At 38.4% G+C, this 25,864-nt stretch overlaps 1 protein-coding gene across 1 annotated transcript in view; it reads left to right on the forward strand.

Moving 5' to 3' along the window:
• fkbp16 (FKBP prolyl isomerase 16) overlaps positions 1–25,527 on the forward strand; it is a 32,973-nt gene extending 7,446 nt beyond the window's left edge. The window contains exons 4-8 of the mRNA XM_007909789.2: positions 16,718–16,935; positions 19,951–20,123; positions 21,967–22,044; positions 24,792–24,929; positions 25,115–25,527. Coding sequence (XP_007907980.1) covers positions 16,718–16,935; positions 19,951–20,123; positions 21,967–22,044; positions 24,792–24,929; positions 25,115–25,201 — 694 coding nt within the window. The 3' untranslated portion in view covers positions 25,202–25,527. The remainder of the gene's footprint in view (positions 1–16,717; positions 16,936–19,950; positions 20,124–21,966; positions 22,045–24,791; positions 24,930–25,114) is intronic.
• The last annotated feature ends 337 nt before the right edge of the window (positions 25,528–25,864 follow it).

Here is a 25,864-nt window from a genome sequence, read left to right on the forward strand (position 1 = left end):
GCCAGTTAATTTGAATTTGGATTAGGACGGGAATATAAACCAGGATAACAGGGATACGACTTTACATCTAGCTAATAACTAAAGTGTAATAATTAAGAATTATCATATTTGACCAGCTTCAGGAAACATTACATTGGTCATGGCAGTTCTATACATTTTAACTAATATCTAGGGACTTACCTGCATTCTATCTCTAATATTGATGTGATATGTGGAGCAACCAGTTTCCTATTAAAATAATAGAAGAGGCATGACTATGTGGCAGATGGCAGCATGGTAGAGGGACATTCAACAATACAAAATGCTTCACATGTTTCGCTCACAAATGTCAGAGATTATCGGTATTGCCAGTCACAATATTTTTCTTCTTCTTGCAGAGATTATGTGTTTGTACAGTCAAGACATTCCAGTAAAATTCCTCATCTAAAATTAGCCCCTGTAAGCTATTTACCTTTCATTATTTATCTATTTTATGTTCTGGTTATACAGAATTACTTATCATATTTGTATATGTGCGTGTGTCTAACTTGATACCTTGGTATTGCAAGGGATAAAATGTTACACTGTCATAACGGGGATCAAAACTACAGCAAAATGTTTCAAAGAATTACTTCACTCAGAAAATCACATACCATGTTGTGTGAATTCTTGGGAAAGTAAACCTACTAGAAAGGTACACTGAAGCAGCCTTGATATGTTCCAATGCCCTTTATTAAAGGCTTCACAACCAATAATTAATCTGGTTTAAAACACTGTTTAAAGCTATACAGCTCTTAAAAGTATGTACCCCAGTTATGTTTTTTCCTTACAATAACTTGTAGGTGGCAAAAAATGCTAAAGTTCAGAACAAATTTGATGTTATGAAATATCATATTGTCAAAATTCACATCTGACAATCTTCAGTGAGTTCCATCTGACTCCAATTCGACTATAAGCCAACCGTATGCAGACATATTTACTACACAGGATTGAGTGATACTTTTGTTAAGTGCTTTATTCAATCTATTCAAAAGGGAACATTTACTGAAACAAAAACAGAGAGAGCTGGGAAAATTCAGCACGTCAAGCAGCATCTATGGAGAAAGGAAAGTGAATCAACATTTTGGGTCCATGACCCTTCGTCAGAACCCTTTGTTCGTCAGAACCCTTTGTCCGTTCTGACGAAGGGTGGTGGACCTGAAACGTTGACTCACTTTCCTTTCTCCATAGATGCTGCCTGACCTGCTGAGCTTTCTCAGCTCTGTTTTTGTTTCAGATTTCCAGCATCTGCAGTATTTTGTGTTTTGTTCATGGGAACATTTACTGTTGACTTAGTGCATTCTTCGACTTTCATACATCAAGTTTTCACCTGGCCATCAATCCTGCCCCGTGTTTAAATTGATTCTGTGGATGGTGAGAATTTTCTCCTTGGTAGAGAAGTTAACACCTGGTTAATAACAAGACGGAGAGAAGAACAATAGAATTTTACTGGAGCGATTCTGATATTCTGATGAGTGGAAATCCATAAGTCGACATGACATTTGTTTGGGAAAACAAATATTGGGAACATGCAGTCAAACTCCTCCTAGCAATTTTAACTGAGTGACATTGAATGTTTTATGATCCCTACTTATTGGTAATCCATCAAAACTAAAGCAAAAACAGTGAAATAAAAAACATGATTTAAACCTATTTTTTTATGATGAGAGTCTTTGAATGTTATTGTGAGTATTCTGAAACTGAATCACCCCAAGTAATCTTAACAAAAATAGTGTCACAAAATCAGTGTTAACAGATGACTTAATATCTACCCCCTGCATATAAGGAATCAAAACTCCTGAGTTTATCAGTGCAGTAGTTATTAAAATGAAATGCTACCTGTCGTCTCCCAGCCAAGGACATGGAAGAGATTTGTTGTCATCAACCCTTAAATCTGAAAAAGAAAAAAGGATCGTATCTTCATTTTAAATGGCTCTACCTCCTAAATGTTAATCTAGAAAGTCAGACACCTCTTGTTTTTATTTGCCTGAAATGAAGTAAATAAAATCAAATTTGAGCAGATTTGTTAAATCAGTCAAATGTGACCTGTGGATGAGCACTGAACTGCCTTTTTTGCACTAGATGAAAGGGAATAACACTTAGTGCCAAAAACAACATATTTTTTGATGAAGAGCAGATGGCTAGATGAGGGTTTGATCATTCTTCTCATACATAATAAACACTCTGAAAGAGCTTTGTGCTTTTACTGGGATAAATATTGTTTCACTGGGATTGTACGAATGAAAGTTCTGCACATATTTAATTTATAATGCAGCGCATTGACATAGAATGCTGCAGGTATTCGTCTCCTGGCTGCCACATTAAATATATACCAGCTATTATGTCGTGTTTTTATAAAAAATACTTTTCATGTTGGTAGAACATTTAAAAGGGGGGTGAATTCCCCTATGGTTCAGTTGATAAAGACAGACATCCTGTTGTGTGGCATGGAGCCACTACAGACCTAGAAGGTTCAGGTTTGATCCCTGGTCTGGGTTGAATTAATGGATTTCAGCAGCAACGACAGTGGAGGTGCCACAATGGGTCCAGTGTCCTGGCCAACAGTCCTTCAGATTAATACACTTCATTGCTGTTTGTTGGCTTTGCTGACCACCATATTTGCCTACCAAAACAGCCACTTGAGGTTAATAGCCTCTGAAATGTTTTGAGGTGTTGCCACGTGATAAGAGACTGTAAAATTTGAATTTTTGGGGTCTCACCACCAAATTGGCTGAGTGGTGGAAAACATCACTCAAGAGTTCCTGCTCCCAACTATACTTGCTGGAGAATGTGAATTAATTAATGAATTACATATCACAACAAGATTGGGAATGGCTGAAACCCCCCCCCCAACAAAATAGAAAGAAGATATAGCTTGCATATGCATTGCACTTAATCGCAGGAACAGTCTCAAATATCTCACGTAATTACCGATAAATGCGGTCACTGTTTTTAGAAATGTGGCTCATTCTGGAAGGGCCTTCTTGATCATAACCAAGTTGGTTCTTGTTGTTTGATTAACTGAGCCAAGCTGAAGAGAGCTAGTAGCTTGGTGAGGTTACATCAGTTAATGTCGAAAGTTGATTCATGTCACAGAAATTAAAAAGTAAATCTCGCTATATGTTTATTTGACTCGGTCGGCTTAAAAAAACAGAAAAAAATTGATCAGAACATCTATCGCTGCAGGTCATTTTCATCTTTGCAAACTTTTACTGGGAAGTAAGATTTCATGGTGTACATTATTTAAACTGAATTTTAACTAATTTCTCTAAAAAGCTATTCTTGATCATGCAGAGCGGGGAAGAAATTCCACTTGGGTCTAAATTTAGTCTGTTTATCTGCCTTTTTAGTTAGTCCAGAATTTAGAAAATTGTTGGATTGAGTCTTACCGTTGAAGTTGTAGTTTGTTCTTAAAGCTGTATTTAAGAATGTGGCAAATTCTGGACACTTGAAAATTCTACGTAAGTAGAGTAAATCTTGACCCAGGCGGAATTTCTCTCCCAAGTGTTTGTTCCTTGTGATTGGAATTGACAATTCCAACTACAGTTTATTTTGCAATTTCTAATCTGTTTATTTGCAAGTAGCCATTTTTGCAAAATTCATGCACATTTTCATCTGATGCTTTAAAATACTTATTTCTCTGTCTTTGTGGTTATGGATAAAATCTGTTATTGCTTATCCACAATTCCCACTCTGTGATTCATTTTCCAAAAAACACGAACTGTGGCAAAGATCAGTTTATGAGAAAACAACATATGGCATGAACAAACTAGAAGCGGCCATAAACCCTGCAGAATGTAAAGAAAGTGCTTTAAGTTGAAGTAATTTTTCTTATACAAATTGCAAGGCACATATTCAGGAATCATTCCAAATCACAAGAGATTTTCATCCTAATTTTCATTTCTGGTGGTGCCATTTTCTTACCGTTTTCCAGTATACAGAAAGGTGGATCATATACCCTTTTAAGTGTCAATCCGGCTCAGTTGGTAGCATTTTTGATCAGGTGGACGTTAAAGATCCCATGGCACTATTCGAAAGAGAAGGTATTTTCTCCCTGTATCCTGGACAATAATCCCCCAGATAAAACTGGTCATTCACTTCAAGACTGATTGTGAAATACTGCTGTGTAGAAATTGGCTGCGACATTCACTTAATGAATAAAATAAAATCCTGTAAATCCTAAAGTAAATCCTGTGAAGCATCTCCTGTGAGTTGTCCTCCTGTTATGAAAGGCATTGTATCAAATGCAAGGATTATTATTATTTTGGGAGTAATGATTTAAGTGCACAAATTTCCCTCAATTCTACCAATTTAATTGACTTTGCAATTGAGAGCCTGGTGGGCTGTGCAACTTTGAAAATGTCTGCAAATTATGTCAGCAGAGTGCTTTCTTTAAATTCTGAAAATTGAAAACAAAATCTACACTTCACCCAAAAGTGAATCTACACTTCACCTCGAATTCAAGATCCTCATCCTCACCTACAAGGCCATTCAAGGCCTTTCTCCCTCCTACCTCTCCGACCTACTAACCCCCTACCTACCTGCCGGTACCCTCCGTTCCTCTGGCTCCGGTCTGCTCCACATCCCCCACTCCAACCGCCCTAACATCGGTGGCCGGGCCTTCAGCCTCTCAGCCCCTAGGCTCTGGAACTCAATCCCCCAGTGCCTTCGCGTTGCCTCCTCCTTTCCTCCTTCAAGGCCGGTCTCAAGACCTTTCTCTTTGACCGTGCCTTCAGCTCCCCTCTCGACTCTCTACCCCCTCGTCGCTCCCTCCCTTCCCTCCCCTCACCCTGACCATTTCCCCACTGCTCGGGTCCTGACCCAACTGTCCAGCGCCTTGGGACATCCTCCCGACGTGAAAGGCGCTCTATAAATGGAATCTTGTTTTTGTTATTGTTGTTGTTACTGGAAAAAGTCCCGAGGCAATGTGATATGGGCTCTGTCTAAAACTGACACAAATTCCAAAGGGGTAAATTTAAATGGGAGCATAGGAGTCACTGATTCATCAGGCATGAATGTCATTCAGTGTGCTCAGATTTGCACACATATGTCAGAACTAGTGCAGCTAGGAACAATTGATTTCCAATAGGGCCTATGGCCATCAGCAGTTTATTTTTTATATACTGTATATTCCCATAAGAAAGTGGGGAAAATGCTGGTGCACTTGATGCAAAACTCATCTCTTCTCAGGTGGTAGCAGAACACAATTAAAGGTCACTCAAATTTTCACAACGGTATAAAAATATGCTGGTGCAGAGGAGTGGATACCCAATATTAAAGGACCTGACTAAATGTTTAAAATTGTGCTGGATGTTAATTGTCCACAAAATACACAGTCAATCCAACCTTCAATATATTCTGTAAAGCATTTTGAGACGTATAAATGACGTGATAAGGCTCTATATCAAATGCAAGGATTAGTGTACAGTATTATTAAATAGACTGTTTCAACTTGTTGGTGAGTCCAAGACAAGGGGAAATAAATATAAGATAGCAGTCAATAGCAGATCTAAAGGGACGTTTAGAAGGAAATTCTTTATGCAAAGGGCTAATGAGAATGTGGAGCTCATTGACAGAAGCTGCGGGTGAAGCAGAAAGCATCCAAGCATTCAAGCGGAAACTTGATGCATACATGAGGAAGAAAAGAAGAAAGGGGTAAAGCAGAAGGGATTCAACACCAGCATGGACTGCTAATGTTTTATCCTGGATTTTATATGGATAACTGGCCTATTTATATGTTGTAAGGTTCAATGTAATGTTCCATGTAAACTGGAATATGAAAATAATTATCTTTTCATATCTTAATATGTAGAGATTCTGAGAGATCACAATTTACCATGTTGAAAAAGATAGTTAAGCAATTGATAATTCAAGTCTCTGGCACACAGATAAGTAACGCTGTATTGCATAATGCTATTTTACTTCAATGTTTAGAATTTTTAAAAGGAGGCAAATTCTTTGTCCTACTGTGAGATTTACGCTAGTCGTAAACCATTCACTCTGAAAGCACATAAGTGAACTTTGCTGGTGCTTTCCTCATTCATCTAAGGACAGAGCTTGTTTTAAAGATGTAATTAGCCTTGTGTTATGCAGCTGCAAGGGTTTTTGTTGCATATTTATTTCATTTTGAGATGATTGCTGATGTAATAAAATAATTGAATTCCATTTTAACTGGGTGAATGCTATACTACGTGCTGTTTACTGATGTAAACCAGCTGTCACTTTCACATCCTATGAACAGTGGTTTTAAGATCCACTGGAAACTGGGCTTAAGATTGTAGACAAATGTAGGGAGTGGGTTTCGGCAGCTGTAAGCCTGGTCCCTCTCCTCTTTTAAAAGGTGGCCTGGGTAATGTGGAGGAGACCAATACCCAGGTACACTGTGCCTTTTCCCATATGACTACTCAAACATATCACTGATTGTCCACACAGCAAAATTCTACTGAGAATATGGCAACACCAGTTGCAGTAGATGCTGGAGAGAAAATAAGGACATCTCTAATAAAACTCCGATTGTTGCAATAGGATGAAAACTGCAAGATGCATGCATGTCCAGCATGAAATCTCTTGGAGACCCTTTACTGCTAACCATGATGGATGGATTCCCAAACTACACAGATGCCCATTTTTTGATGATTCACTGACACTCTGCCTACATATCCAAATTTCCCTGTGTCTGGAGTGGAACGCACACTCTCTCCTTGGAGGAATGCACTCTGCTTACCTAATTGTGGAGAGTATTAGGCACAAGTTGGTGAAAGTCAAGGATTGAGGACCCGCATAACAGGAGTTAGATTTTTCATTGATTCAACCCTGCAACAAATAAACAGGATGAATAGATTAAAACATTGGCAGCCACCAGTCTTATGATCCTGTTCAACAATTATAGAAGGTAAACTATCTACAAGGCACGAATTGATCATGGACTTACATGCACTGATGCTGTCCAAATATTAATGCTAGCTGTATGAGCAGGTCATGAACAGAAAGTATTGATTTACTTCCAATCTAGCTCGTCAACTCTGATACATGAATTTGGATTAATTCTTTCTGGATTCAATGAACTAAAACACATATACAGTTGGTTCTGTTGTTATCAATGTTTGTATCATTTGTAAAAATGTGTGTCTATGTGTGTTTCACTCGCAACACTTATCTACTCAGTATTTAGGTAGATTTTAAGCCAAATATACAAACAACGATAGCAACAGACCAAAGATATAGTCAGTAAAGAGAAACATTGTATTTAAATTGAATAAAATATCGATCAATGTTAGGAAGGTGGGGTGTCTGGCAATAGTCCAGGATGGTTCTCTGGCCAAGATAGACAGTGGACCTTCTGACTGATACTTCTCTACTGCAACATGAGAGATACCAATGGTATGATTTTATAAGCTTATTAGTTCTTACAGCAGTCCTTAGCAAAGACAAAAAAAAGGATCTGTGAAAGGGGGAATAGTTCACGCGATTTATTAAGAAAAGGCTTTTGCGTATCTGTCTTTGCTACTGGATTAACAAACTCGCATTTGGTCTTATCTCAAAAGATTAGATAAAAATAGTACAATCTCAAAATACATTTGCCAGCATCATACATTACTGTGGTTTCATAAAACATGCAGTCAAATATTCTACTGAATGTTGAACTGAGACCAAATTCTTCAAGGGGTTTTGAGGCTCTGGCAATGTTATAGTTGTAAATTCAGATTTATTAGTTTACATTTAATGGTGTTCCTCAATCTTTTTGCAATGATTTTTTATGTAGCCCATCAACATGATGCATTCCTGAAATTTTCCTCTGAACTCGGAATGAAAGGTTATGTAAAATCATTCTTGGAAGTACATTTTTTGGAGGTGGGGGGAGGAGGTGGGCTATCATTTCTAACTACTTATGGGCAAATGACAATTTGAATAAGGAATCATATTGAAATCAGAATCATGAGCTGTAATAGCTGAAGCTTACTCAATGAAGTTAGATCATTCCAGAGCAAGTACTGTATAGTATTTAAATTTACATCTAGCTTCAGGCACAATTGGTTTAACATCTGGATTATTGTTCAGGACTTTGCTGGAAGTCACCACAGCCCTTTGGAAATGGTACACCAGAACTGTTAGGTACATTTAAATCTTTTGCATGGACGCTGCTTAAAAAAATTGCTACAGCATTATTGTTGTTGATGGATATAATCTGAGAGATCAGGTCCCTGCAAAGAACAATAGACAGATTGGACATAACAGGATGCTTTGGTGAACTTTGTATCTGTCATTCGTATAAGTATCTATTAGTTCTCGTTTTTGTGAATGATTTCTCTTCATTTCAACAATAAATACAGTCATCAAAGCAATCTTTATTGGTCAGAACCCAATTAGTGAAAATATGTATTTCTGCACGAATGCTTGGAACACAGCTTGTGCTGGCCTTGAGATTTTTTTAGGTATCGTTCTGTGAGAATGTCATCCATACAAATCTTGTTGTTGTTGTTGTCACCACAATTGGACAGCATAGTGTTGCATGGGAGAGCTGAAGTCATCACTACTGAATCTTTGCTGTTTGACCTACTCCAAGGTTATACGTATGACTAACAGCTTTCAACAACAGGATGAAACTTGTAGCAGCCTATTTTGTTCTTCTCTGAAAACTTTGGCAAACATTGCACATCCATTGTAAGCTGATATTAGCACTTCACAAACATATCCAGCAATTTTGGTGCTTATGTAATGTTCTGGTGTATCAGTTTACAGATTTTGATTGTAGCTAATTGGAAATTCAACCACATGAATTCAACTACATAACAATGTGTTTACATAAAAAACAATTACTTTTCACTTTGAGATCAATTGCTTGACATTGGTCATGCCAGTACTATAATGGCACTATGCATCTGTAGTGCAAGAGAAAAATGCGATCTCATGAGGACTGATAAAGCTTTGTACATGTGTTTGCACTTACAACAGTGTGTGCTGTGCTGCCTGCTCCACAGCCCCACTGCCTTTCAAAGGGTTTGCAAACTTTATCCCTGGTTATAGTTTCTAGAAGTTGACCCACGATCAAAATAAAACTAATCTCTTGCCTTTTTTAAAAAAATCCAAGGCTGTAACATTTGCCATCCCTTGGTTTTCTGGCACAACTTTAGTTTCCAAAGATTTTTCGAAGATTATAGCACTGTAAAGAGACCAAATAATGGGAGCATCTTAAAAATGTATTAAATCTTGGCATGATTCAATTATCTTCTAACGCAAATATAATTAGTGAGAAATGTGCTCCATTTCTCACAAACATTCATATTCAATGTTTTTAATTTCACCTTACCAATTGCTACAATTAACAACATTGATCAACAGGTTGGCATAGTTGAGGGATACAAATCATGGCTTACATTTATGATTCCTTTGTGAAGGTTAATGTGATTTGAACTAATGATTCTGTTTTATTTCCATAAATCTGCTGCAAATTGCACATGAGAAGATGCGATCAACAAAATACTATTGCTGCTTGCACCACCCTGTCTGTTATCCATTAGCCTCAGGCAAACCTTGTTAGGCAGCAGTCCCAGTATTGGGTGTAGCTGATGTACCACCTGAGCTGCTTTGTACACACCCTGCTCACCACATAATGTCTCTGGAGCAATCATCAGTTCGCAAATGTTTCTACTTCATCATTAATGTAGGTGGCTTTATCGTTTTGCTTGGTTCCCTTAAGTAATGTGGTTTGTATTCAGCACCTGACTTCTTTCCATATGCGTGATTAGAACATGCAACTCGCCTTTCAAAGGAGTACCGTTGCCTAAAATAGACCTGTAGACTATTAAAAAACCATCAGGTAGAGGAGGCTTCCATGCCAGATGACTTCCCTCCATTCCACCAGAAATGTACTTGCTCTGTTGAATTAGCTTTTTAGTTTGATTTACTTGAGTAACGTTGACTTTTCCGGAGCTTTTCAAACAGTGTAAAAAAACAGAGAAATCACACAGAATGTATTCCAGTGATTACAATGAGCCTCGTGCTGTGAATACAGTTAGTGACACTTTAAAACTTGAGTTAATATTGATATAACAATAATAATTCTTGCATTTGATATAGTACCTTATCAAGTCTTCTAGACATCTCAAAGCACTTCACAGAATATACTGTAAAGTGAATTGACTGTATATTTGTGGGTAAAACGTTGAGTTATTCCGCAAACCAGTTCAGGTGTCTGCCTAGTTCAGATGGTAGCATTCTCGCCTCTGAGACAAAAGGTTGTAAATTCGATCCCTACATCGGCACTTCAAACTCATAGTCTTCAAGGCTGACACTCTAGTCTATTGCTGTGGGAGAGCTGAATTATCAGAGGTACCGCTCTGGGACCCTACCTTGCATGAGGGGTGCTATACACATGAAAGTTGTTCTTGTTGTTTGCTGAGTAGAGGGAGCAGCGAGTGAAGTAGCTCTCATAGGTAGGCTGGGTATTTGATAACAAAACAAGGACCTTCAGCTTGGAAAGGACAGAATTATTGACCGAAATAATTGAACAATAATAATAATAAATAAACTAAAACCTAACAATCAATGGCCTAGTTCCGGCTAAGACAGTATTCATCAAGCTTTTCCTAGTCTTTGGAACTGTGGCTTTCAACAAGAACAATAACGGCTTATATTGCGAAGCAAGTACTTCATTCCTTGGTTAATTTTCCTGGTGCAGACATTCATACAAATCATTCCCAGATTGTATGGTTTAAAGAATTAAGAAGTGAAAAACACTGTCATGAGTTTAAGAAAGATTATTCCATCAATGCCAAAAGTCATGCTGTTTCGAAATACGGCATATAACGATGAACCCAGCATTGATCTTTATTACCTTAGGCTTGTTTCATACAAGTTAAGACCTAATAATGTTGTATTGTTTGTCTAAAGTGCTTCAGCTAATGACAGGTTTTGCCAGTGAATAGCTAATATCTGGTTGCCCTGTACAATGCAACAGTGGAAAGATTGAATTATACCAAACATTTACCAAATAATGGGTCTTCTAAATTAATCACACACACTTAGACCTTTCACCCATTATGTTTAAAATCTTTTGAGCAGAAAACACTGCATGTCTGTAATAGGCAATGTTAATAGAATGTCTTGGCAGGTTTAAATCAATCTTCCAACCTTACCCAATGCCTAAGGTTACAGAGCTCTCTTGGCTTGTTCTGAGCGGGGAATCAAGATGATCTGATGTGATATATTGGATTTCTCATCATATTCTGCTTTCGGTCAAATTTTATGCTTATGACAAGTCTCAGGCTTTTACATTGTGTGTTCAGTTTACATAAAAGGATAATTATAAACTCCAGCAAGTCCATTCCTTACTTTATAAATGAATAAGAGTACTGAAAATAAATCTAAAGCTTCCAGAATCTTTATGGGATCTAAATGATTTAATTACTGCTAAGGCATGAGGAGTAGACAGAAAGTGATTGTTGTCTACAGAGGGATGGAGGCCAGATTGAAATAATGGTAATTGGTGGGGCAGAAGAATTTTATAGAATTATTGCTTGATTTACGATTGTGTGCAACTAAACTCTACCCTATCATACACATGGCTTGTAAAACTTATCCCTCCCTGGGTGCTGTCGTCTTTTTTACATGAAAAAAGTCCCAATTTAAGTGGATTTTTATTATCTTCACGAGCTGACAGAATGATGCCATTGCATAACTAGAAATAAATCTAAAAATATAGCAGATATATTTTTGTATGGGAACAAAAAAACAAAGATATCTGAAATGTACACAAAGGTTTGTAAATAGGGTCCAGTGTAGCCCAGTGCTCGACTGTGTTGTGACTGTAGTCCAAAGAAGCCTGTTGGATCATAAGATTGTAATGAAGATAGCACAACTTTATATTCCCCAAACGTAATCTCATGTTCCAGATACTCTATAGCTCCATTACTTTCACACTTAAAACTAAATCAATTCTTGTTTAAGATCTAAATAGGAAAGTTCATTTCCCACTTTCTGAGAATTCTATTCATAGGAAAATGTGCTATGAGAATAGGCTGCCTGGCCAATTGAATGTATGGCTTCCATTCAAACCAGACAGAAATCAGGCTCTATTCAACTTATCTCTTGAGGGAGATGTATAAGGGCTGGCTCTATCCCACTTAACTCTTGAGGGAGCTGTAGAAGCACTGGTAAATGCTTCCAAATAAAATCTCCTCCTAACCCCCTCAGAGAATCAAACAGAACTCCAGCAGTCCATACCACAGTCTACATTATTCAATCCTAACGGGGTTGCGTTCCACAGGCGAAATATCTGAGCAAAAGAACCAGCATTTTATAGGGGATTACAAGCTTCTTCTGAAAAAGGTTAAATAGTTTTTGATGGGCTTTTCTACCTCTCTGTGATGAAAACCCTACAATGTTTATTGGAGGATGGGAAAAGAAGACTCAGTCTGCAGTCTAATCCAGCAAACCAATCCCTCCATGCATGTAACTATATTATAGCATAAGCAGTTGAGTCTATTTTACCAAGGTGTTATAACAGAGTTATATTGTAGTTCCAGTGGCTTTATTCTTGGTCCCAAAAGGAAGTGAATGTTTATCAATGCAATGTAAAGCATAATAACAATTTCAGACAGGAGCATTGGTTTGTCTGATTGACCCTTCCAACTTCCTTTGTGTGTATTTTATTCAAGTGTCTTGAACAGTATTGATTATGGGACAAACAGATGTGCACTTATAAACTCCTTGATCGGGATGAAATACAGCATATTCTGGAGTTCCTAGTGAAAAGGCTGAAAGAGGACCTACTAACAAACCTTGTCCTCAATGACCACCTAGTCCTCAGGGAAGCCTGGAATGGATGGTATAGGGAAACTAGGTCAATATGGATTACAAGGAATTCCAGGTTCGAGTATTATCAAAAGATTAATAATAGGGTGAAGGTCAAAAGAATCTCAGTGCGTACAAGTTCTACATCATGTAGCATCCTTGTTGCTATAACTACAAACAACAACTGTGGATTCTGCAGAACTCTGACATTTCTATTATGAATCACCGTTGTGCAACCAGAACATTAAGACTGCCCTGCTAAACCATTTGTAATGTTCTTTATTTAGCATGAGTTCAAATTATGAAGTCCTGAACAGGTGCAAAATGTTATCCATTAACTCTTTGTTATTTTGTAGTGCTTTTTGAAACAAGCACATGCATGTTTATATGAATGTTTCATAAAATGCTACAAGTTGATAAGCTATTTTACCTTTGCAATCTTTGCAATCCATGCATTTGATACTGTGAAAAATGCCGTCTAAATGTCTAAAAGTGTTTCAAGGGATTCACAGTAGTTAGTGACTGTGTACTGTTGTAGGCAAAGCAAACAAGGAACTTGCGATTTTAGCACTTCTAGCATTAAAACTGGTTTATTTGGTTTGGAGATGCAGTGGAGGACCATCAGATGATCACTCTAGGATAGTGCTTCTCATTTTCCAAAAGACGCAGAATGATGAATTGTGACTTATATTAGATTGGATAGCATCTGACGAGAGGCAGTACGGTGATTGCCCCCGGTCACAATTACATTATTACTCTTGCATTTGCTGAGAGACTCGGCAAATTAAACATTCATCGAACAGGAAGCAGAAGTTGAAACAGAATCTAAAACAGATACAGACAGTGAGCGAGCTTTCATGGTTTTGTTCTCTGTCAATTTGTGGCTGCTTTGGATCAACTTCCATCAGATTGCATGAATGGTACGACTGGGCATTTACTCAGCATAAAAGATTATGCTTAATATTGGTGGCTTGATTTTTGCTCTGCTAAGTGAGGATACTTTCTGATTGTTGAGTGAATTTAATGTGGCTGTAATGGTTACTGATAGCAAAGCCAAGGCTGCTTTTTCCAGCAGTGAATTACCATCAAAGAGACCAAAGATGTTTGGTCAACTCAAAATTTCCAATTTTGTGTAAGGAAATTATCAAGGTCTCCGATCTTCCTAATCTAAACGACCAGCAGGGAAATGGGATTCATATGAAAATCCTCAAAAGGTTTATTGTTACTTGTATCCTGAGATATCACTATTCTATTCATTCACATCCACTATTACTTTTCATGCTATGAAGGTGTATTACTCTTTTCATTTGATAAAGTGCCCTTTATATCGGGAAGACATCTCACAAAGCGCTTTGGAAACAGAAATGAAATTTGATCTGTTTTGAGAAATTTGAAAGAATTTTGCAGCAGGTAAGATGGCCAACTATTCATTCGTCACTGAACAGCACAAACAATGAAAGATTAAGTCTGTGATATAGTCACTGCTATTACCCACATTTAATCTGTTGTGGATTACTGGGAAATAACGCTTTATGTATTATAAAACCAGCAATGCAATGCTCCCCTGGAGTGTCAGCTCAAAGTCTCCGGTATGAGGTTTGGACCCATGCCCTTCTGACTCAGAGGTTGAGAGTACTACCGAATGAGCTACATTGACACCTCTGATTTATCAACTCTCTCTAACCCACTGCAGCAAATTCTGGCCAAGTGTTCCTTTACGATTGCGCAATTATAAATAGTTCCAAACTTTACTCAGTTTCATGTGAAAATCCTTTTAATACACATTATAGGTGGATAATACTAATAATCCTTGCATTTGATATAGTGCCTCATTACAGCTTTGAGATGTCTCAAAGCGCTACCAGAATATACTGTAAAGTGAATTAACTGTATTTTTATGGGCAAAACGTGGCAGCCAATGTAATGCAAGTTGCAATGGCAAATGGATAATGCAAAACATAAATGTAAACCTTTAGAGTGAAGCTTGAATGGGTTACAGTATAACCATCAGCTGAACCTTGCACTGAAATTAACCTTCATTTTACACCCTTTGTACTAATGCATAACACTACCGATTTATAAGGTAATTCTACTCTGATACTAGCCAGTCTCGATGCTAATAGCAGCTGTTATAATGAATAGTGCAGTTGTTGCAGCACTCCATGTCCCCAATACAAAATGATGTTGAATAATCATGGCATCATTACAGCAAAATAAAAATACATCTATTGTGTGATAAAGTGGATGGTGGCAGCAAGTATTTCACAGTAAATAAATGCACCATATGGTGGCCAATGTAGCCATGAAGACAAAGAACACCCTGAATTCATTCCTTGGCCTATGTTGAGTTGATTTCAAGTGAGGCAATACAACATGCCTCATTATCGCTGGGCTAAGAAAGCAGGGGAAAAGCTAAAATTCTGCTACTTACTTTTCTCCAATCCTGTTGTGTGAGGTCAGCACTGGGCTTGACCATGATGCTCTACATGATCAAATTGAATGTCAATACTCACTATAATAATAATCTTTGCATTTGATATAGCAACTTTTCACATCTTCGAGACGTCTCAAAGCGCTTCACGGAAAATACTGTAAAGTGAATTGACTGTATGTTTTGTGGGTGAAACGTGGCAGCCAATTGCGCACAGCAGTGTCCCAAATCTAAGCTCAATTAATAATAAATGATCACAGACAAAATGGAGGATGGCTGGTGTCCATTGAGCAAGAGCCAGTGACTTTGGGAAAGCAGAGAAGAATATTGGAAGAAAAATGTGCTTTGTCCAATGAATAGAACAGTGTTCTCAGAATAATATTTTCGGCTTTTTTCCAGACTTTTTGGCAATCTTTCCTAGGAAAATCATATGAATTATATTCTATGCTTTATAGGGCTGTGAAGCAGATAAAATGACAAATGACTGATTATTATTCAACAATGAACTATAAATGCAAAACATACCCTTTCAATACGGAAAATAATTGATGAAGCAGTTAAGTAACTGCATCAGACATAAGACTGTTAATTTGCACCGAACATTTTGTGACCCAGGCATTGTCACAAAGGCTGCTTTATCCGCCTTTAACACACTACTAAAATAGGTCATTGTACAGAGGAGACGGAATTCCAATAATTGTAATTGCGAATGGACAGCAATAGATAGATCACCAGACTATTGTAACCCCTGCAATTTACACTTTACATCCTTATGAAGCATTTCTAGAGAAGAAAACTGAGATTCCGAGGGCAACAATGTGTGAAGGGATTTTTTTCTTTAACTTGAATATGTTTTATCAGTTAATCTTTTCGGCTCATAGTATTTCCAGTGAGGTTAAATAGAGCATCCAAATCAAAACATGGTGAAAGATCAGAAAACAATTCAATAGCGTATTTCTGCGTAGTTTGGGATTTTAATTGATTTTTTCAGAAATGGGGATAGTGTATGGTTCACTATAATGGTGATGCATTCATCCAGTATGGAAGGAAGCATAGCGGGAAAGAAATATAGAGTGAGCATAATTTGAATCAGTGGTTACGAAGGAATACAAAGCAGGAGAATCAATGGAGAATTTGGGAAGAAAGTAGATATACTCAGAAAATAGTGAGAAGTAACAGCAAGCAGATCAAAAGAAGCAGAGATGATGAGAGAGACAAATATTTTTCGAGTAGATAATTACCTTTTTATAGCTAATAGCTGTTACAGAACAAGCATTATCTGAAAACAGAAAATGCCAAGGTTCATGCAGTGTGTATTCCAGAGAAATGACTAACTCTTCCATTAGCTTTTTTGTTTCAGGTCTAATTATCTGCAGGCTGTACAAACTCTACAAATTTGATAAGGTTAACAAATAATGTTGGACCTAATCACATGAAACAGGACTGATAAATGGATTGGTATTTTTTCTCTTTTAGGGCTCCTGATATCCGGGCAGATGCCACAGTCGTATATGAAGTGCAGCTTCTGAAAGTCAGAAATGCTCCTGACCTTACGACACTCTCAGCTCCCGACCGCATTCGAAGATGCAAGCAGAAACGGGAACGTGGAAATTATTACTTCCAAAGAGAAGATTATCACAATGCTGTCAGATTATACAACCAGGCACTGGAGCTCCTCAATATTTCCTCAGAAAGTAAGGCATAAACCGGTGGTGAAACTTCACATTTCACCAGACCTCTCACTAACTGTTGTGGCTGCAATTATCACATATGATCGTGCTATCTCATTTTATCATTCTTTCTTCATAATCCTCACATCTACCGTCTTTCTGCTGCCATTCTCATATTATCCTTCAGCTAACAGGATGCCCTTTATGTTGTTGATAGCTCCTCGGCCACTGTACGCTAAAAAGTTTAGAGATCAATTGGGCCAAAGGACCTTCTTTAACCGTATCTCTCTTGTGAGAATTAATGTATCAGCAGGATGCCCTTTAGCCTATGCTGACACTCGAATGCAGTGCTGGGGATGTTGCATTGTTAGATGTACATTGGATGAAATGTTAAACCAAGGTATCTTCTGTCTGTTCAGGTGCAGGTTCAAAACCCATGGCACGATTTAAAAAGAAAAGAGTTTTTCCCGGTGTCCTGGCCAACAATCCCCCAAATAAAATTGGCCGTTCAGTTCATGGCTGTTTGGGAGACATTGCTATGTGCAAATTGGCTGCTGTGTTTACCTACAAAATAGTGACATAGTTGCTGCATGCTTCACATTTTATAGTAAAATTTACCTTTTCATGAGTGAGTTCAGTTTGGTGACAATTTGCATTAATTTTGAATCCCAGCAGATTCAGACAAGTCTTAACATGCAAAGGGCTGCGTAAGGGATTTTCGCAAATATTGTTGCTAAAATATGTTAACCACAATTGTGCCAACTGTATTTGAATAAACCCGAAATGTTTTTCTCTACCTTGCTTATCACTTTTTTCCTGACATTAGGGTTGAAATTTCTTTCACACAAATTCCACTTCCTATTCCCTGCTTTTACTTTTTTTAATTTACTTTGAAGTAATAGTCTGTATCAAGAAGTTTGTTATTTGCCTCAATGAAGTTCACCCTTAATTCCTGCACCTTCTTTATAGGCTGAAAAGCTTAAATTTCACAAATCTCTTTCACAGCTCTCACCTTTTATTGAAGTTTAAAAAGTCCACCATCCTTTTCTCGAAGTATATAAAGAAAAAGGTTTGTATTTACGCACAATGCGTCACTAATTGGCTAAGTGGTGCTCTCAATTAAGGCTGAATGTTTGCTTTTCTTTAAATGTTTCAATTTCAGTCACGGAATCCACAAAATTCAGACATTCATCTGCTCTGTCGAATTGGATCCATTCCCCATCTTGGTGTATGAGGCTTTTTCAGTCGTTCACTTCTCCCTATACTGTGGGAAAACATAAACATACATCAGTCTTTATACTGGCGAGGATCAGATATCATTAGGCCCAGAGTGTTGAGAACCACTGGAGAAATCACTCTGCCAACTTAATCAGGAAAAATCTATGCTTTTCCCCTTACTCGTCCACCAGGGAAAGTGAGCTCATACTGCAGACCTCCAGCAATTGAACATTATCAAAGAGCAATCAGCCTGTGTTCTTAAACAGAACACCTATCTCAGGTGGCACAGCTGCAGTCATAGACAGGAAACTGTGGTCAGAAAACCACCACCAACAAATGAGCAAAACAAATGTTACTTTGCAAACGTGTATTGAATACCAGGCACACATGTACAGAGGGCCATTTTGTCCTGCTCCTCAATGCTCAGTATTTTCCCTTTCCGTCCAAAAAATCGAAACTGAACAACTTTGTGATCTTTCAATGTGGTTTCAGCATCGTCCCTAACAACCATTCCTCGACTACACAGATATTTCAAATGATATGCACTTCATATAAGTAAGACAAATTTACAAAACAATCCAAGTATGTGGGAAAATACAGCAACCTACAGTGTTCTCTTCTCTGCACCCTACATTTTCACTGATCTTTACTCTAAACTCATCAGGTTCAGATAATCACTTACAGTTGTGATACATTGTAAATTAGAATTTTCACATGGGTTTTTTAATGCTAGAATCCAAAAATAATGTAGGTTCAAGGAGGTGCTGTCCTTTGGATGAGATGTTAAATCAAGGTTCCATTAAAGGATCCCATGGCATTATTAAAAAACAGATTGGAGTTTCTCCCAGTGTCCTGGCCAATAATTCCTAAGGTAAAATAGTTGCAACATTGCCAGTGACAGATGTGATATGACATGTAATTGTGTGTTAAAGCAGCCCACTTGCTTGGTAACAATGCGTTGCTTAGATCCTGCACTCTGTTTTCTGGCTTACAAGTGAATGGCAAATTTTACACTACTGGAAATCTGAAATAAAGCAGAACATTTTGGAAAACAAACCAAACTGCTGGTCACAAGAGGAGTGACGAAACCATTTTGCAAAATGCATAGAGAATATTATGCTAGAAGTCTGGCTCCAAGTCAGCTCCAATAATTTTGCAACAGTGCAACATGTTTGATATTGATCTCAAGATTATTAAACATGACACTGGCACTGGAAATGTAAACTAAAATCAAACCTTGGATTATTTATTAATGATTTTTTTATGGACCAAACATGAACACACCACACAAGTACTCAGGAATTGTTACAGTTAAGCAGGTTTAGCTACAGCATCAGGGTTTGCAGCTGCAATGGCCAAAATCAGCCCAAAAAGCTCCACAAGGTATTTGTACTGTATCTGTCATCTATACTGTTCTTCTGGAGTCTGCCTTATTCCGGACTGATTGTGGACGTTTGTTTAATATTTGCAGTAAATGCAAATGAGCTAAGACCAATATCTGGCACTGGACTGTGAATTCATTCATCAATTCATCGATCTGTTAGAGCAAAATGTTAAATGTGCCATTTCAGAGTCAAAACCCTAGTAGTTTTGTTTTCTCTTGATTTGAATCTAACGACAAAAATTATGTACGGAAGTGCTTATCTTAAGGCAGTGTCAGTGCTTCACTATTTTGATACTTTTACAGCACCTTTGGGATCATGCTCCACCACTGTCAAGGGCTCTAGGATGTTAACCTGTATAAATGAAAGTTGTTGTTTTGCAAAAAAATGTCCAATGGCATGCTTCTTTGCTGACGTCTGTGCTGGCTTCAAATTACAGTTAATCCCACTGCTGAAGAAGCAGAGGAGCTGCGGGAAGATGGACTGAAATGTCTTAACAACTTGGCAGCTGTGCAGCTGAAGTTGGAGATGCACGAAGAAGTCATTACTTCATGTAACGCTGTGCTGTCACTGGACCCAAACAATGTGAAAGCTTTATTCAGGAAGGGAAAGGTGAGGCGATCAATAACCTGATTAATTGTCTCAATAACCTCTAAAAGAAATATGTTTCCGAAAGCGTGCTTATCTTTAAGTTATTAATATGCTAATTAAAAAGTTGCAACATTAAATGCTATGCTTGAGTTCGTTTATTACATCTAGACTCGACCCCGCTAACTCCCAGCTTGTCGGCCTACCCAAAGTATTTGTCGTACACAGGATAAGCAAAATCTGCAAATCATTACCAGATTGATCAGGAAAATGGACCCTTTTCTGGAAACAGCTTGGTGCTGTAATGGGAAGGTTGGATAGCTTTTGTTCTTGCAACACGAGGTGAAACGGTCTGAAGGGCTGTCTTCCTCTGAAAAACACTTTTTTTGTTTACTTTGTTTTCTCCCAACCTGTTACATAATTTACATTCTTGAAGCATCATTCTCTTAAGGTTTGGGCTGATAAGGTAACATTTACACAAAGCAAGTTAATAAAAAAAACCTTGTTGCAGGGTTTCTGAGATTGTAAAATATTACGTTTCCCAGAATGAATAACCAGATACTAAGGCGCACCTGAATATTGAACATTTATTCCAAACCAGGCAACTCTCTCCAAAAGAACATGAAAGGGTATTAGATCCTGATTGACATCTCAAACATACATTCTCCCAAAAGCTGCACGACACTGCTGAGTCAACACAATAATTAGACAGGACAGATGGTCATGGTCTGTGCTCTAAAGTGCACATTAGCCTGCATATTAGCTGTTCTGACTGGCTCTTGCCTGGGGCACCAGTTGCCATTTAGATTTGCTGCCTGTGAACAGCATCTCAGTACCAGTTTAAAATACAATACAAAATGACATTTAGGTCGGGAGGATGTCCCAAGGCACTGGACTGTCAGTGATGTGGACCGTATCAGTGGTGGGATACTGGGGTAAAAGAGGGCGTACGTTTGTGAGGCAAAGTACAGTTCATGAAACTGGTTATCCTTTAATTTTGGTTCCTTATCTCCGACTTATGCTACTATTTGACAAATTGATCCCGTTTTTTGATGAGTTACTTTTCTTTGTTGCTAATCAGAAACAGATGCCCTTATGGTTCCAAGCTCACTCCGTTTATGGCCCTTTAATAATTTACAGATGTGCGTTTACAACTATTTAAGATTAAAAAAAAGAGTATGGCTAACCTCTCCTGTTGGAAAGGGCTTTGGAGCACTGATAAACAAATGATATGATATCATCCTTGTTGGAAAATATAATTGCAATAATTTGTACCCGATGTCCTCATGATGTGAAAGAACCCAATTTCAGTGCTTCCTGAAGCCAGTGTTTGAAAGTGAACTCGTCCAAGAATATACGTATCTTCGTGAGGTGCTAACTGTGACTTGAAGTCTCCTGTAGCAAAACCACCTTTCTAAGCCATAGCCGATCATAAAATTGGTCCTTTATTTCATTGGTTGTTTACGGATCACATCTGTCACAAATTGATCGCCTAGTTCGCTTACAAAATACTCTTCACATTATATTCTGTGAAGTGTTTTGCAATGTGCTCCTGACGTAAAAGGCATTGTATCAAATGCAAGGTTTATTATTATAGTATTATAACAGTATAAAATTGGAAATGGCTTCGGCAAATCCCTTCACATTTTGACCTGGCTCCTGGATACTGAAACATTCACCTGGATACAAGTAAAAACTGAAGCTAGCTGGAAAAGCCCCCAGCTCACTCAATTTCTAATTAGCCATGTGTCGTGCATAAGTGTGGCTTCAAATACTCCCAGTCGCTTCCAAAAAAGGGAAAATATTGTTTTTTTTGGCCTCCCCATATGTTACAGAGTTATTCATTCTGTTTTCAATCCTGCTGCAGTTGCTATCAGAAAAAGAAAACTACGAAGAAGCTATGGAAACACTCAAAAAAGCATTGAAGATCGAGCCAAGCATGAAGGTAATAAAAATAGCTTCAATTTTACTTTTACCTGTGTGTATAGGAAATGCAATGTGTGGCTTCAAGGAGACTGACTCACATTATATTTCAGGGTACAGTTCCAATACAAACAAAAACTGAGCAGGTATTGAAAGGATGTATTTGTACAAACAGGTTTTAATAACATCAGGGCTCCTTTTAGTCTGATTGCTGATGGTTCATTGTTCTGCACTGAACCGAATCTATGAAATCTTGAATAAATATTGAAGCGATTTGACTATTATGGTTGGTTGCTCTTCACAGGTGAAACAAAAAAAACATTGCAGAATGAATCATGAGCTGGTTGAGCGTACTTGTGACCCCATTCTCGCTCATATAGCTTCTGCAAATATATGTTTCAAAAGCAGAAATTCCTCAAACCACAGACATTAGTTGAATCAAAACATTTTTTACATAAAGTTCTAACTCTAAACTCTGTTTTACTGCATTACAATTGTGGGGAGTTCGATCTTCTCCTCTTATAAACATAGGACATTACAGACCTCCCAAGCCTGGTAATTTCTACATGATCCAAACAGCATGTTGTCATGTTCATGTTGTCATTTTAACCAGTTTGCAATCATCAGAATGTAAAGTCCTTCTAAAAACATATGTTTAAAAGCACTTTGCTTTTCCCTTCAGCTTTTCACCCTCTAATAGCTTTGTGTGGAGTTTACATCTGACACATAGATCACTGACTGCTTGCGCTCCAGCAGAAGTTTGGCTCTCGGGTGATAAGAGACTGAGCCTGTGAGGAGTGATCAGGATGTGCTCCTCAGAGATTGAACTCAGGAAGGAGTTATATATATATATACCAAAACACGATAACACTCACCCAAATTGATTCTTTTTGATGCTGGATGCTTACTTTGATGTTTTACAAACTTTTCTACACTTTAGACTTAACAGTCTCCTTCCTGACAGATTCATTTATTATAATTAGCATATACCACCAGTCATCGTATGAGCTGTCTACACATTCAATGCTTTATGATCTATTGTGCTAAATAAATAATGTATATCGTAAACTACCATTTAAAATACCCACAAGAGTTCTTTAATATTTCTGTATTCAACAGCCTGTTATTGACAGGTATCATCATTCTCTTGATTCACAAGCTTGGCTGGAATAAGATTAATAATTTACTAATCTAATACTGCCCTTCCTTGTTAGTTAACCTTTAGTTTCATTCAGAATTGTAAATGTCTTTTTGTCATAACTATTAGCACTTCAATAGGTATCTTTCCCAAGTTCTGTACGTTCAATGAAGCCTGTCCATGTCACTTGGCCTTGGATTGCACTGAAACAGATGAAAAACTAAGTTGACACGACATTGATTTGAAATGGAGCTTATTCTATACCGTTTTGACGTGGAGATTTTAGTGGGCAGCCATCCAGCAATATTGGCAGCAGCCTGTGAGCAGATTGCCTTTCATTCTCCTTCAATATGTGATGTGCTGGTGTCTGCAGGAGACAAAAAAAAAACAACGGCCGGAGGGTATTTAATATTTTACAAAAATGCCCATCGTCTAGGTATTCACCTTGGATCTACTAGAATCTAGAAGAAATATTTTAGTGAGTGTTAAGTGTTTTCCTTCTTATATGCTACTCAAGGTCAATTATCATACAACACACCCAACCCCACAATTATTGGTTCAGGGCTGCCCTCTGCTGGACGTTTTTGCATTTCACCTTACACATGTAACCACAGAGTTTAAAGGTCCCCCCCCCCCCCCCCACTGCCAGAGTATGTTTGAAGCAGAGCTGCTGTTTGGCAGAGAGCTAAGCAATTACTGCAGAAGCTCTGCAATTCCGATTGGTGGCACCATCGCTCAAATGGGTTGGGGCGTGTGTCTGGCCTGTGGGAGGAAGATGATGCATGTCTTTCCTGCATTCCGTAGGGCTATTATTAAATGGAATAGTCATGCGGGGATAATAATCCTTAAAAAAAACTAATCATTTGGTCACTCAATCCACTGCTGTGCGCAATTAGCTGCTGCATTTCACCCACAAATGTACAGTCAATTCACTCTACAGTGTATTCTGTGAAGCGCTTTGAGACGTCTAGAAGTCGTGAAAAGCGCTATTTCAAATGCAAGGATTATTATTATTATGCAGCAGGCTGTAAAAAGGCAAATCAGATTTTGTCAGGTGTAATCTGAGGAGCAGCAGTTTAATACCGTGAGAATCATGATTATCCAACAAGTTAGAGAGGTCTTTTGTTTTGAGCTAGAGTTTAACAGGCAGATTCTGTGATAGGAGAGTACAATAGTAGAGGTTACAGTATAGTTTATACACAAGGACATGTATAAAGATGCAATAAGGCTCTGTATCCAATGCAAGGATTATTATTATTATTAAAAAGCCAAGGATGGTATTCAAAGACCCAACACAGACTTGATGGGTCAAACAGTCTTCTTCTGTGTTGCAAATGTCTCTGGTTTTATGGTGGGGCTTCACTTTTGAGATTTTTTTTTGGAAACAAAGAGTAAAGGCAAAATGATCGAAATGAACTGTGGCACAATAGCCTCTACGAACAGGAGAGCAAAATAACAGCAACAGAAGACAAAGTACAAGAAATATCAGGAACATTATTACTTTGCATCTGTTTTTCTAATTATCTTGAAGAAGTGGTCATTTTGTTTGAGCAATTACAATGCGAGCTGTTGTGTGGCTGAAATATTTTTGAAACCTTACTGATGGAGTCTGCTTTCTTGCTGATTTCCAGGCCATTCATGTGGAACTCTCCAATCTAGTCAGGAAGCAGACCGGGCAACTAGACATCTCTAAACCCAAACGCAAAGTGTGGCAGGCACTTAGGAAGAACCTTGTACCATTTCTTTCCTCTCCACGGAAATCAGGATGGGTATGAATGTCGTTGTATTCTGTACAAAACATAAGTCAATTCCCTTTACAGTAGATTCTGTGAAGCGCTTCGAGACACCTCGAAGTCGTATGTCAAATGCAAGGATTATTATTATTATATAGTACCAAAAGGAATCTAACATTGGGTATATTTGTTAAAAATGTTCATATATGTTGTCTTTTCAGGATATTCCATGGAAATGGCTTTTTGGAGCTGCGGTGGTGGCTGTTGGCAGTGTGGTGACTACCGTTGTTATGGCAGCACGAAACTAATTTCAGTTTCCTCGAGGTCCACAGACAATAATGTAGCAACGTACCCAATTCTGGAAAGTATTGTCATGGAAGTATTAATGTGCATATTCTCTTGACTGTTGAAATGATATGCAAAGGTCCTACAGTTAGAGGCTCAGAAACATCACACTTTAAAATATCAAAGTTTAACATACAAAGTTAAAGCCTCAATGAGAAGCGACTCCATTAGGGATTTATTAGAAGCTTTTGAGCAGTTCCTTTATTTCACAGAGGCCAATCCTGACTGTTTTTTATACAAAATTACTTTGAAGTACTCCGCACACAGACCCCCTCACACACACACACACACAGACTCACTCACACACACACACACACAGACCCCCCCCACACACACACAGACCCCCCCCACACACACACACACAGACTCACTCACATACACACACACACACAGACCCCCCCCCACACACACAGACCCCCCCACACACACACACACAGACCCCCCCCCCACACACACACACACAGACCCCCCCCACACACACACACACAGACCCCCCCCCCCACACACACACAGACCCCCCCCCCCCCCCCCCCCCCCCCCCCCCCCCCACACACACACACACAGACCCCCCCCCACACACACACACACACACAGACCCCCCCCCCCCACACACACACAGAACCCCC

Source organism: Callorhinchus milii, unplaced genomic scaffold (assembly GCF_018977255.1).
Source record: "Callorhinchus milii isolate IMCB2004 unplaced genomic scaffold, IMCB_Cmil_1.0 Scaffold26, whole genome shotgun sequence".
In the NCBI taxonomy this organism is placed as follows: domain Eukaryota; kingdom Metazoa; phylum Chordata; class Chondrichthyes; order Chimaeriformes; family Callorhinchidae; genus Callorhinchus; species Callorhinchus milii.